The following is a 14,232-nucleotide window of genomic DNA, read 5'->3' on the forward strand; positions in this document are numbered from 1 at the left end:
AACGCACAGCTGGTCTGGAGGAATGTGCTTTGTGCTGATGTTTCGCTCTCTTAAGAATATGAGAGCAGATGTTACACACGCACTGTCAGTACGGTAGAGTTACAATGCATCACTAACAGGAGAGTTACAGTCTGATACTGGGGCAATAAAAAGACATTATGCATGACAGTCCTTCTTACTTTTGTATTTAGTGTCTTGCAGCCTTCTACAATAACTTACTGTCTACATTCTGAATGACTACCTGTAGCTCTGTATTTACCTGTTTGCCTCTAATATCATTCAGCTTCAGAGTGAAGTGGAAAAGCCTCTGCTTTTATTTCGAGAAAACTTCAAGAAGGACATGAAGAAGTTCGACCATCACATGGCAGATCTCAGGAAGCAGCTGGCCAGCCGAAACGCCGCCGTGGAAAAGGTACTGACTGCAAAACATGATTCATCCCTGATGTCATAAATATGTGGCCATATTTAGTCTTCATATTTAGCCACTTCTAAAGTTACAGGGATTTTTCTCATGCATTATTAAAAGTCCAGCATGTTTTCTGAAGAAGTGGACCGTTTCCGTCTCTGGAGCCCGTTGGGTTTCTATATATAATCTCACGCCCTTCAAACCAATGACCTTCTCATAGAGACCTTCTATTTACTGGGCAACAGGAACAAAACAATTTGCTGTCTTTTAAAGAGACAGCGCACTCAATACAAACAGTCATTATTTACGCATTCGCACTATAGACCAATTATAGGTTTGTAAACATTCGGGATCCGCGCACATCATGGTTGCAGAAAACCCCGGAGAGATAGCCTTTATGGCTAGAGAATTACACGGACATGGTACAAAATAGTTAAACTTAAAAAGATTATAGCCCATTTTGATTAGATGTCATTTTAAAAATGTTCTCTGCGTATTACAAGAGCTTCTCACCCAGCGATAAGCACTGTTATTCAACGAAATTGACGAAACAGGGATGACGATTTTTGTGGGTGGAGCCTATCTGGTGACAGAAAATGACGGTTTTCAAGTGGCAGTCTATAGAGCCATGGAATAAAATAAAAAAAAAAGGTACATTTGATTTTATATTTCAAAATTCTGACTTTATTCTTGCAATTCCAAGATTATATCTCACAATTCTAAAAACAACTCGTCATTCTCTCTTTTTCCCTTGGCTCAGATTAGGAGTTTATATCCCACACTTCTGGCTTTTTTCCCTCACAATTGACAAACTCACTAATTTTGAGTTAAATCGTGTTATAAAGTCTAAATTAGGAGATAGAAACTTATATTTGCGAGATAAAATAAATAAATGTTATGTAAAAATATTAATAGCAATAGGTTTAAATAATATTCATGCTGCAACTGCAGGGCTAATACAATACGTCACCTGTGAACAGCATGTGTGAATATTATGTAGACCTATTGTTTAAATCAAATTTATGCTTTTAAAGTAGAGTAATCATAGCAGTTCTCAGCTTCAAATGGTGTCTTTGATGACAGTATTCAGTAGAAAATATTTGCATTCTGATTTTGATATCAAAAGGCACAGAAACAGTTTTCTTCTACTGTGAGTAAACTCAGTAACTTTCAGTTTTTAGACAAATAATTACAGATAATGTACTCGCCCCCTTGTCATCTAAGATGTTCTTTCTTCAACTGATAAGAAATTATGTTTCTTGAGGAAAACAAATTCAGAACTTAAATGGTGCCCCCAAGTTTGAACTTCCAAAATTAAGTTTAAATGCAGCTTCAAATGGCTCTAAGCCGATCCTAGCCGAGGAAGAGTGGTCTTATCTAGCAAAACAATCTGTCATTTTTGAAACAAATTAACAATTTATATACTTTTTAACCTCAAACGCTCATCTTGTCTAAGTCTGCGTAAACTCTGTTGAGGTTAAAAAGTATATACATTGTCAATTTGTTTCAAAAATGACTGATCGTTTTGCTAGATAAGACCCTTTTTTCTCAGCTGGGATCGTTTCGAAGCTGCATTTAAACTGCATTTTGGAAGTTCAAACTTTAGGGCACCACTACATGAAGAACACTCCTGAATCTTTTCCTCAAGAAACAATTTTTTTTATTGACTGAAGAAAGAAAGACATGAACATCTTGGATGACAAGGGGGTGAGTAAATTATATGTAATTTTTCATTCTGGAAGTGAACTTCTTCTTTAACCAGCATTTTTTGGAATATCGTGAAATACGTGAAAACAAAATGAGGGTTATTATTAGAGTTTATTTATCATCAAAAATGAAAAAGTAAATATATATCTTTGAAGTGTCTTAATCATCCACATCACTGTACAATGGCAGCTCTGATTTATTCAGGAGCATCTGGATTTCAACATGCAACAGCAGATGTTTATAAACTCGCAGCCTGATCCAGCTCTAGATTGACATATGAATAAAACACATCATGCTCATCTCACATATTCTCACGTTCTTCCTCAGGCACGTAAAGCGCTTGCAGATCGGCAGAAGGATCTGGAGTTAAAAACCCAGCAGCTGGAGATCAAACTGAGCAGTAAGATCGAGGAGGACATCAAGAAAGCGCGCAGGAAATCCACACAGGCCGGTCAGTGCAGCTTCAGCAAAACTTTGAACCGTCCATTTCAGTAGACACCTTCTTATTGAATGTGACACATCTCTGAGAGCAACATGAGGGATTATCGGATAATAAACGAACACCAAAACACACCTGCAGAGCTAAAGCTCTTCCACAGATGCATTCAATCCATCAGACCACCAAATTACAAGATATATAAGGCCTGTTCACACAAAATGTTACAAATTTAAAAACTCACCCAAATTAAACATGCAATGTCATAACACAGCAGTGAAATACAGTTTCAAATGTTTACCCTAGAATAATGACTACTGATTCACATACTATTTAAAAATAATAATAGGCAATTTTCAGTAAGTAGTAAGTGAGAATTCTATTGTGAACACAGACATACTTTCTAGGAGTTGAATAGACAGCAAACCTGGAGGAATATTTGAATTTGCTGACATCTAGTGTTACATTATGGTTATTAAAGAAAAAATGAAAATAATAATCCATGGGACATGATGTATGATGTAGTTCTGTTACTCATCAAACATCACATGCAAAGTTTTTCTTGTTTTTAAATATTTAAGATTGCATTTGTTAAATATTACATTTACTACATGTACTACTAATTGTTACTAAAATTATCGACTTTAGAATAGGAATGACACAGATCCTTTCTGACAGGAGAGTCAAATAACTGTCTTCAGAAAAAAGTAAAACAGAAAGAAATCTACATGTAGTGTTTGCACACTGAAAAACACATTTGGAGTTGTTCTATAGAAATATATAAGTTTTTAATATACAGTATTTTCCTTCTCTTTTTCCTTCATAGTGTTTTTTTTCTTGCAAATGAAGTACATTTTAACATCCTCCTGTTATCCTCATGAATCAGACACGTGCATTCAAGGCACATTAGAGACAGATGAATAAAATATTATATATGTTACATAAAATATTATTTAACTGGAGCTGATGAACAGAGTGAAAAAAATCCCAAATGTTAAAACATTCCAGAGTGATTGTATGCATTTTAACACTTTTTACTGATACAAATGTACTGATGTGAATTTACAGATGTGGATTATTACTGCACAAAATCAATGCTGGCTAACATTCATGTGACGGAAAGGAAATATAAATGAAATAAAATCAGAAACAGATGCCAGTGAACTAAATCATAAGCTCATGTGTTCAGTGCTTCTGTTTCTTGTCACTCTGCACATTCCCTTTATTCATCAGTTCAACACAGAATCTGTGGAAACTCTGGATTGAAACAAAAACACTTTAAATTTAGTAGTATTAAATTGTCCTACATTTGCTTTACCAGGTATAATAACAACAGGTCATGTTCAACACCACCATCATGAGTTTCCTTGTTTGTTAGTAGCAGAAGCACAGACAAACACCAGTTTGTGCTTCAGCTTCTGACAAACAGGGAAACTTTTTAGCCCAATGAATTAAAATGCAAAATATGAGTTGTAGCCATGATGATGTGTAACTCACACTCTGTATTTTCAGGTGATGATCTGATGCGATGTGTTGATCTCTACAATCAGGCCCAGTCCAAGTGGTTTGAGGAGATGGTGACCAGCAGTCTGGTGAGAGATTCACTGCATAAACAAGCACACTTTCACAAATGCCAATAATAGTTCTGGATATACACATATGTGACACAAAACCAGTCATACGGGTCATTTTTTTGAAATTGAGATTTATACATCATTTGAAAGCTGAAAAAATAAACTTTTCATTGATGTATGGTTTGTTAGGATAGGCCGAGATGCAACTATTTGAAAATCTGAAATCTGAGGGTGCAAAAAAAAAAAAATCTAAATATTAAGAAAATCACCTTTAAAGTTGTCCAAATGAAGTTCTAAGCAGTGCATAATACTAATCAAAAATTAAGTTCTGATATATTTACAGGTAGGAAATTCAAAAAATATTTTCATGGAACATGATCTTTACTTAAAGAGGTCATCGGATGCCCATTTTCTGCAAGTTGATATTATTCTTTAGGGTCTTAATGAAAAGTCTATAATATACTTTGGTTAAAAATTTTCAATAGTAATGTAAAACAACACCCTTTTTACCTTGTCGAAATGAGCTCTGCAAAAATCAACCCATTCTGATGGATTGTTCCTTTAAATGCAAATGAACTCTGCTCGCCCCGCCCCTCTCTTCTCTCTGTGGAGTGATGAGCTGTGCTCGGAGAGATTGTTTACTTTAGCTGCATTTAGCCGCAAAACTTGCTAACTTGCACATTATTAGGAAAGGTGATTGCAGAGATTCGTTAAAAAAAAACAAAAAAAAAAAAACCTTATACTCACTTCTGCTGTAAGTGAAGCTGGATCACGAATGATTTGCGCGAACATAAATGCATTTATGTAGATCGGGAGCCGCATTCTCTTCACAAATAAACATAATTCACTGCATCTTCAGCGGCTCAGATGTCGGGAGTAAATGACGACCACTATGTTCATTATTACATCCAGCAACACAACACCTCAATCGCTTAATCTGAGATATTCTTGTCTAACTTGCATCCCTGCTCCAGCAGCGAAACAATGGAGGTCAGACTGTTACAGCTGATCTTAGGTAAGACGCTCATGTCAGTCAACTATCGTGGGAGCGGCCACACACATCTGAGAATGGCTCGATTTGAAAAAGGGATATTATTTTTACAGATTAATTAAAAACTACTGCATGGATTTTTATCATTACAGGGTAGATTTGTACATACACTGCCAACACACATTAATGTTCAAACAACATGTAAAAGTGAACTTTGCAACCGATGACCTCTTTAATATCCTAATGATTTTTGGCATAAAAGAAAAATCTTTAATTTTGACCCATACAATGTATTATTGGCTATTGCTACAAATATACCCATGCTACTTAAGACTTGTTTTGTGGTCCAGGGTCACATTTATGGATCATTCTTCAGATATTGCCACTTCTGACTGCTTAAAATAGTCAAATGAGAGATGGCAATGATGAGTTTTAGTTTTTTGTAGAAAAACGATGGATAAAGCCATGGATTAGCTACTGTCAATTCACTTTAATCTTACAAACATAAAAAGAATTTCATTTCATTTCAAGTGTCAAATACAGGTTTGGTTAAAAAAAAAAGCTACTCAATGTAATAACTTTTACACACTTTTTTCCTCTTTTGTGAGTCGGTTTGGATAAAAGCATCTTCTAAATGCATAAATATGAATGTAAAATTTGTGCTATCCTTGTTTAAATGTAATTACCTTATGTTATCTAATGGGACCATATTGTAAAGTTCTAGCATTTGTATAATAAAGGAGAAGTTGTGCAATGTAGGACACAGTACAAAATAGAGAAATTCTGGCAAACTTGGGCCCGGTTTCACAGACAGGGCTTAGCCCTGGAAATCAGGATTAGGCCATACACTCTTAAAATTAAAGGTGCTTCACAATGTCATAGAAGAACCTTTTTTGTCTAAATGGTTACATAAAGAACCTTTAACATCTGAAGAACCTTACTGTTTCAAAAAAGGTTGTTTGTGGTGAAAGAAGGTTCTTCAGATTATAAAAAGTTAAGAGATCGTTCTTTAAAGAACCTTTGACTGAATGGTTCTTTGTGGAACCAAAAATGGTTCTTCTATGGCATCACCTTTATTTTTAAGGGTGTAGTTTAATTAAGACAATTAAGCAACACTTTACTGGTGTGCATCTTCTGACAAAACAAAGGCACTGATATATTTTAAGATCAGTCAGTGCATGTTTCTTTCAGCTGAAACAGCTCAGACGTACATTTTAGTGTAGGACTAGGCTTAAGCCTCGTCTATGAAAGAGATCAAGGTCACGTCTCTGGTTAAAAAAACAAAAGCATTTGCTCTTAAAACTCAAATAAAATAGAGAATCTCCATATGTCTTGGTTCTGACAGGAGCTGGAGCGTCTGGAGATGGAACGTGTGGAGATGATCAGACAGCATCTGTGTCAGTACACCACGCTACGACACGAGACTGACATGTTCAACCAAAGCGTGAGTCAAACAGCCTCATTCACACTCATTTATACAGTATGGTTTGATGTAGATCATGAGTAATGACAGCCTGCTGTTTGATCTCAAGACCATAGAGCCGGTGGACAAACTGCTGCGGAGCGTCGACCCCACCAGAGACAGAGAGCTGTGGGTCAAGGAACACAAAACGGGCGAGCTGAGACCGGTGGACATGAACATCTGAGACTCGCTTTTGTTCCCTCGTCTGGCTGCTTTAGAGACGCTGTAACGCAGCACTGGCTGGAGAGAAAGCGCTCGTGTTGTCCTACTGTGGGTTTGAGCTCTCAAAAACCCTCTGAGGCCTAAATCAGTGGAGAACGATCATGGCTCAAACCAAGCAGAGAAAGAACCAAGGTCATACACCATGACCTTCCCACAAGCCAGACTGAATGGAGCATCTGACGTGTGGAAGAGACTGTGTGAATATCTGCAGGAATATGACTTGGGAGAACAGACGTGTTTGTCAGTATCTACTGATGCAATCATGTCAATAGGATTCAAGATTGAACTGAGTTCATATATGTGAAATAGTACTAATATATACTGTAAATGCTGCTGCTGCATAAACTATTACAACTGGTTTCAGTTCTGTGACTAGTCAAAGCGGTCGCTTCCCTTAAAGGGACAGTTCACAAAAAAAAGTTAATTTACATCAATGTTATGTTGTTTCAAACATATATGAGTTTCTTTATTCTGTTGAGCCCAAAAGAAGATTTTCTGAAGAATGTTGGTAACCAAACAGTTGATGCTAATCACTCACTTCCATAGAATGGAAAAAAAAATAAAACAATTGATGGTAGCCATTGGCTTCAATAGTAAGGGGGGAAAAAAATGTAACTAAAGACTGATGGAAAAAATGATGGAATCAAACAGTTGACGGTAGCCATTTACTTTCATAGTTTTGAAAAAATATATATACTTATGGAACCAAACAGCTGACAGTAGCCATTTACTTTCATAGTATGGAAAAAATATGTAACCAAACAGTTAATGGTAGCCATTGACTTACATAGTAAGGAACAAAAAAATATGTAACCCAACAGTGGATGGTTGCTATTGACTTGTATGAAAAAAAATGGAACCAAACAACTGATTGTAGCCATTGACTTCCTTGGTTTGGAAAAAAATTACTTATGGAGCCAAACAGTTGATGGTAGCCATTGACTTCCATGTATGGAAAAAATGTGGAACTAAACAAGTGATGGTAGCCATTAACTTCCATGGTATGGGAAAAAAAGTAACACTTTACAATAAGGTGTCATTTGTTAACATTAATGTATTAACTAACATGAATGAACAATACATTTATTACACTATTCATTAATCTTAGTTAATGTTAGTTAATAAAAATACAGTCGTTCATTGTTTATTCATGTTAGTTCACAGTGCATTAACTAATGTTAACAAACACAACTTGTGATTTTAACAATGCATTAGTAAATGCTGAAATTAACATTCACTAAGATTAGTAAATGCTGTAGTAGTATTGTTCATTCTCAGTTCATGTTAACTAATGAACCTTATTGTAAAGTGTTACTGAAAAAAATAGGGAACCAAACAGTTGATGGTAGCCATTGACTTCCATAGTATGAAAAAAAAAAAAAAAAAAATGGAACCAAGCAGCTGATGGTAGCCATTCACTTCCATGGTATGGAGAAAAAAATAGGGAACCAAACAGTTGATGGTAGACTTAATAAAACAGAAAAAACTATGAAACTAGACAGTAGACGGTAACCACTGACTTCCACGGTATGAAAAAAAAAAAAACTAAAGAAGTCAATGGCTACCAGCAATTGTTTTCATGTTCAACAGAAGAAACAAACTCACACAGTTTTGAAATAGCTTAAGGGTGATAAATGATGACAATTTTTAATTTTTGGGTGAACTATCCCTTTAAAGTCAACATGAACCAACATAAAGCAACATTTAACTGCATAATGTGATGTAATTCTGAATAAAATCAGGATATTCAATGAGAGAAAAGAAATGTACCTGTCAGGAATTATAAAAAAGAAATGGGAGTTACTTACCAGAACAAACGTAGAAAGGAAAGCTGATTCAGGTGAGAAACTCATTACATTTTGATGAAATTACCCTTTTTTCCTTTGGAAAAACATTTATGAGTCGTGCAAGACCAGAAACTTGGATCAGCAAGTAAAGAGGGTCAGTGCTAATTTCAGCTTATGCAGGATATTATACAAGTCAATGCAAAATCATAAACATATCCATGTCTGGAAGGCAAAAATGATCTGGTATATCAATATATAGTTTGAAATGAGTACAGCTGCTCACAGTCTCACACTGCCTTGACGGACTCAGGGTTTACATCACTTCATACTCAATTAACAAATGAACACAATCACATGTCAGGATGTTTTATTTTCTGTCTGTTTGTTCAAATATACAGAAGTCTCAAACAGGCATTTTTTTTGGGCCCAATATTGTTTCCCCAAACCATTTACTTGATAATGAGAGAGCTACAGAGAACACATGTAAATGATTCTGCACAATGCTTATTTTTATACCAAACCAATTAACACATTTTCTAAATGTTTAAACTGGATTCCATTGTTTTTTCTGAAGGTACCGGCTTATGCATTTAACACATTTGCATTACTGATGTACATGCTCAAATTATTCTTATCTCCCTGTTATACAAGGATGTAAATGAAGAATAACTGCTGAATATTATCCATTTATTATGTTTTCTGTAATATAAATGACATTAAATTTAATGTTTAACTAAACAGGATTTCTCATTTGCACTATTTATGTAGCTGTCATCAATAAATACAAACTAATGCAAACGTGACACTACTGAGCAAAGGAATAATGATTATAGTGAACAAAGTTTTACTCGTTTCTTGATAGTAAAATCATGCTGATGATACCAAATGTAATACTGAACATAGATACTTGCTGTAATAAAAAGATTTATACGTTTAAAATTATTTTTAAGACAAATCCAAATTGATCCAAATGATTCTAATCGATCATGAGTTTCTTGATTGAATTCAAGTACGTGGGAATGAGAGAGCTGATGGACTCGTCGTCATCAGTGACCTTCTCACCTCTGCCCTCTGACCCCACAGAGCTGGGCGACCTCACCAGGCCAGGGTAGGGAGTGCTGTAACCCTGTGTCAAACACACACAAGAGCAGAACGTTACTGACGCCTGCTGGAGACGGATGGCGTAACATTTTGCCTCACAGACACTCACTGATGAGTAGCCTTTGCCAAAGCTGCCTCTGTGCTTGGTTCTGATCTTGGTGAGCGCAGACTCGGCGATGTCGGCCCGCTCTTCTGCGTCGTCCAGCTCATGAACCGTCTTCCTGTACTTGGCCAGATTCACATTCGCCTGCTCCTCCTGTGCAGCAACAACAGCAGATCAGAGAAATACATGCCGTATGAGTGTTTCACTTAATAATTCACAGTTACACTTCAAAATAAGCTCAGTTTAACATTAATTAATGCATTCATTTTTGAATTTGTATTCATTAGTTTTCATTGCCGTATCAACATCAGAGGCCATATTCATTACAATAATAAAACACATGCAAATAAACCAAATACAATTAAATTCCTTACACTACATTTTAATTGTTACAAAATGCATGGAAGCTCATTTAGCCACATATGAAACAAAATGCTTTGGCAAATCATGATTATAATTACATTACAAAGTTTAAATTAAAAGTCAAAGTTGCAAGAGATAATTATGACAAAGATTTTTTCTTTTTATGTCATAACTATAACTATACACAGTTTGTCACAATTAGGTTATCATATAAATGACTCCACTTTGAAATTCTCATAAATATGACAATGTCAATTTTGACTTTTTGTAAACTATAATTTGTCCATTTCGACTTTTAAACTCATAAATATGACTGTCAACTTGTATTTATGACATCATCATATAAATGGCTTAGTAAGTCATAATTTTGACTTTTTGCCATGATTATGACTTTATTAACTTAATTAATAAAGATGTCATCATTTTTACATCATTTTGATGTCATAGTGCGTCCTAACCCTAATATGACTTAGTATGTTATTATTTTGAGTTATTTCATAACTATAACTTTTGTCATAAGGACTTTATCTCAGAATTATAACTAGGTCGTAATTCTGACTTAGTATGTCATAATTTCATCACATAAATGTCTTTATGTCACCAGTATGACTTTTTTGTCTCATAAATATGACTGTGAGATTATGAGATGTCATTATTTTGAGTTGTTTATTTCATAACTGTAAATTTTGTAACAATTAAGAATTTTATCTCATAAATACTCATAAAAACCTGTCAATTTCGACTTATGTCAGTTATGATTTTTCATATATTTTCATTTGTCTTGTCATAATTATATAATTATTTTTATCTCAAATGACTTAGTATGTCATTATTTTGACTTTTATTTCATAACTATAATTTGTCTATGTTGACATTTTATGACTGTCAATTTACATATTTATCTTTTGTCTTGCTGTCATAATTATATATTATGACTTTTTATGTCATAAATGACTTAGTATGCCATTATTTTGACTTTTTATTTTGATAACTATTTGTGACATGATTTTATCTCATAATTTTAAATTAGTATGTCAATTTTAACATTTTGTCAAAATTATGACTGTCATAATTTACATAATTATTAAAATTTTTGTCATAATTATGACATTTCCATCATATATATGACTTAGTATGTCATTATTTGTAACGTAACTGTAATGTTTTGTCATACGACTTTATCTCATAACTTTATCTCCTGACTTTTATGATTAAAAGCCATAACTGGCTTTTAATCATAAATCCCTTTGTCATAATTATACTTAATATGTCATTATTTTGACTTTTTATTTCATAACTATAATTTGTCTATTTTGACTATCTCATAATTACAGTATGTCAATTTTGACATTTTGTAATAATTATGACTGTCAATTTACTTAATTATTTATCTTTTTGTCTTGCTGTCATCATTATATACTATGACTTTTTATCTCATAAATGACTTAGTATGTCATTATTTGGACTTTCTATTTGATAACTATTTGTCAAATGATTTTTTCTCACAATTTTAAATTGGTATGTCAATTTTGACATTTTATATCATAATTATGACTGTCAATTTACTTAATTATGTATATGTTTTTGTCATGTTTTAATTTGTCTTGTCATAATTATGACTTTTTATCTCATAAATGACTTAGTATGTCATTATTTAGACTTTTTATTTGATAACTATTTGTCATATGATTTTATCTCATAATTTTACATTAGTATGTCAATTTTAACATTTTGTCAAAATGATGAATTATGTCATAATTTACGTAATTATTTAAGTTTTTGTCATAATTATGACATTTACATCATATATATGACTTAGTATGTCATTATTTGTAACGTAACTAACTTTTTGTTTAACTTAGTATGTTAATATTTTGACTTTTTATTTCATAACTACAACTTTTAAGTCATAATTAAGATGCATTTCATAATTATAACTTCTCATTTTTTAATTTTGTCAATTATGATTTTTCAACAAATAAATATTTTAATGTCATATTTCTGGCTTATCTCATAATAATAACTTAGCATAATTATGATTTAACCAAAGCAGGAATTGTATTCTTACGTGGCAGAAATGGGCTTCCAAAGCAAGGCATATTAGTAGGCCTATATGTAGAAATTAAAAAAAGTTTTACAGGGGCCAAAACTATGTAAAAAAAATTAAAAAGTCAAATCTAAGTTAAAATCCTTATAAAAATCCTAAAGTGTCTGGTTATGCTGGTTTGCAATGAGTCCTTAAGACTTTGCATGGCTTTTGCGCAGAAACCCCATGCTGGATTGACTGGTAGTGAAGCGAATGTGTTTATACCAGCACTAACCAGCATAACCCACACTTATGTTAACAGCAGCAGTGTCTTACCGCCTCCTCCACTTGTCTCTTGTAGGCTTTCATCTTCATCTGGAGTCTCTCCACCAGCTCCTGCATGCGATGCTGATTCTTCTGGTCCTCCTCGGACTGGAAGAGCAGCTCCTTCAGACGCCGCTCGTTCTTACGCAGACTCTTCACCGTCTCAGTGTGTCTCTTCTGCTCGCTGTCCAGCTCCAGCTCCAGCTCCTTCACCTTAACATTTACAACAGAGACCATGTCAAAGAGTTCAATACACCAGAGACTCAGGATCAGCGCTGGATAAACCATATCATATGGAGATTAAATGTATATGGAAAACAATGAGAACCTCTGGACATTTTTGCAGTATATGGATGAATCTATCAGGCAAATCTAACATGAATCAGTGACGACAGCAGCAGTCAGTGCATGTGTTCAATAAGTCTGCATGTTCTACTAGACAAACTCAAACACACGTGGAACCAATCACAAGCAGCACAGGTATATTTGTAGCAAGAGCCAAAAATACATTGTATGGGTCAAATGCTAAATTTCCTACCATAAATATTTCAAAACGTAATTTTTAATTTGTAGTAATATGCTTTGCTAACATTTTCATTTGGACAACTTTAAAGGCAATTTTCTCAGTATTTTGATTTTTTTGCATGCTCAGATTCCAGATTTTCAAATAGTTGTATCTCAGCCAAATATTGTCCTATCCTAACAAACCATACATTGTTATCATTAATTATTTATTCAACTTCTTTCATGATGTATAAATCTCAATTTCAAGAAATTGACACTTATGCCTGGTTTTGTGGTCCAGGGTCACATTTATACATTTCTGATGTACAGAAAAAAAATCCAATATTTTGTTGTAAATTAATTGTTATATTTTCACTTGATTACATTTTAAAAGACTGATTAAATTGATAAAGCTGTATTAATTCGTTAAACACTATTTTTGCATTAAATTTGTTTTAAATCATAAAACAGAGTTCATACAAATTAATACAGCTTAATTTAGCCTGAAATATTGAAATGTATGGAAGCTCATTTTAGCCACATAAGAAACAAAATCACACTTTGGCAGATCATAATGATTCATATGATCATATGATTATATGACATTAAAAAAGTCGAAAGTATGACAGTAATTCATGAGATAAACAGGTCATAATTATAAGTCTTTGTATGTCATAATTATGACTTTAATCATATAAATGACTCAACTTTGAATTTGTCTCATTTTTGACTGTTTGTCGACTTATAAAAATGACATAATTTTGTCTTAAATTTATGACTTTTCAACATTTAAATGATTTAGTATGTCATTATTTTGACTTTTTATTTCCTAACTATAAGTTCTGTTATAATGAAGACTTTATTTAATAAATTAGTATGTAATAATTTACTTTTCTTCATATAAATATCTTTGCCATCATTATGACAAATCATCATGATTATTATCGCATAAATACAACTTGGTGTTTCATTACTTTTTTTTTTATTTCATTACTATAACATCTGTCATACTCAAGACTTTTTATCTCATAATTTTAACTTTGTATGTCAATTTTGACTTTTTGCCAATTACGAGTTTTCATATAAATGTCTTTTTAAGCCTTATTATGACTTTTTATCTCATAAATATGACTTATGTCATTATTTTTTGTAACTTTTTATTACATAATAATAACTTTGGTCATAATTACGACTTTTTTACAATCAGAAATATTGACTCTTTATAA

General features: G+C 33.4%; 2 protein-coding genes across 4 annotated transcripts in view; one reads left to right on the plus strand and one right to left on the minus strand.

Annotated features, from left to right (window-relative positions):
- LOC127173816 (growth arrest-specific protein 7) overlaps positions 1-8,356 on the plus strand; it is a 52,001-nt gene extending 43,645 nt beyond the window's left edge. The window contains exons 10-14 of the mRNA XM_051123819.1: positions 284-412; positions 2,441-2,564; positions 4,062-4,141; positions 6,460-6,558; positions 6,647-8,356. Of these exons, the coding sequence (XP_050979776.1) occupies positions 284-412; positions 2,441-2,564; positions 4,062-4,141; positions 6,460-6,558; positions 6,647-6,760 (546 nt within the window). The 3' untranslated portion in view covers positions 6,761-8,356. The remainder of the gene's footprint in view (positions 1-283; positions 413-2,440; positions 2,565-4,061; positions 4,142-6,459; positions 6,559-6,646) is intronic.
- A 579-nt stretch (positions 8,357-8,935) lies between these two features.
- The window catches only part of LOC127173814 (myosin-16-like), a 63,308-nt gene continuing 58,011 nt past the window's right edge, over positions 8,936-14,232 (minus strand). For all 3 annotated transcript variants that reach the window (XM_051123818.1, XM_051123816.1, XM_051123817.1), the window contains 3 exons: positions 12,515-12,715; positions 9,796-9,942; positions 8,936-9,711 (listed from right to left, as the gene is read on the minus strand). In XM_051123818.1, coding sequence (XP_050979775.1) covers positions 9,562-9,711; positions 9,796-9,942; positions 12,515-12,715 — 498 coding nt within the window. In that variant the 3' untranslated portion in view covers positions 8,936-9,561. The remainder of the gene's footprint in view (positions 9,712-9,795; positions 9,943-12,514; positions 12,716-14,232) is intronic.

Source organism: Labeo rohita, chromosome 12, assembly GCF_022985175.1.
Source record: "Labeo rohita strain BAU-BD-2019 chromosome 12, IGBB_LRoh.1.0, whole genome shotgun sequence".
NCBI lineage: Eukaryota > Metazoa > Chordata > Actinopteri > Cypriniformes > Cyprinidae > Labeo > Labeo rohita.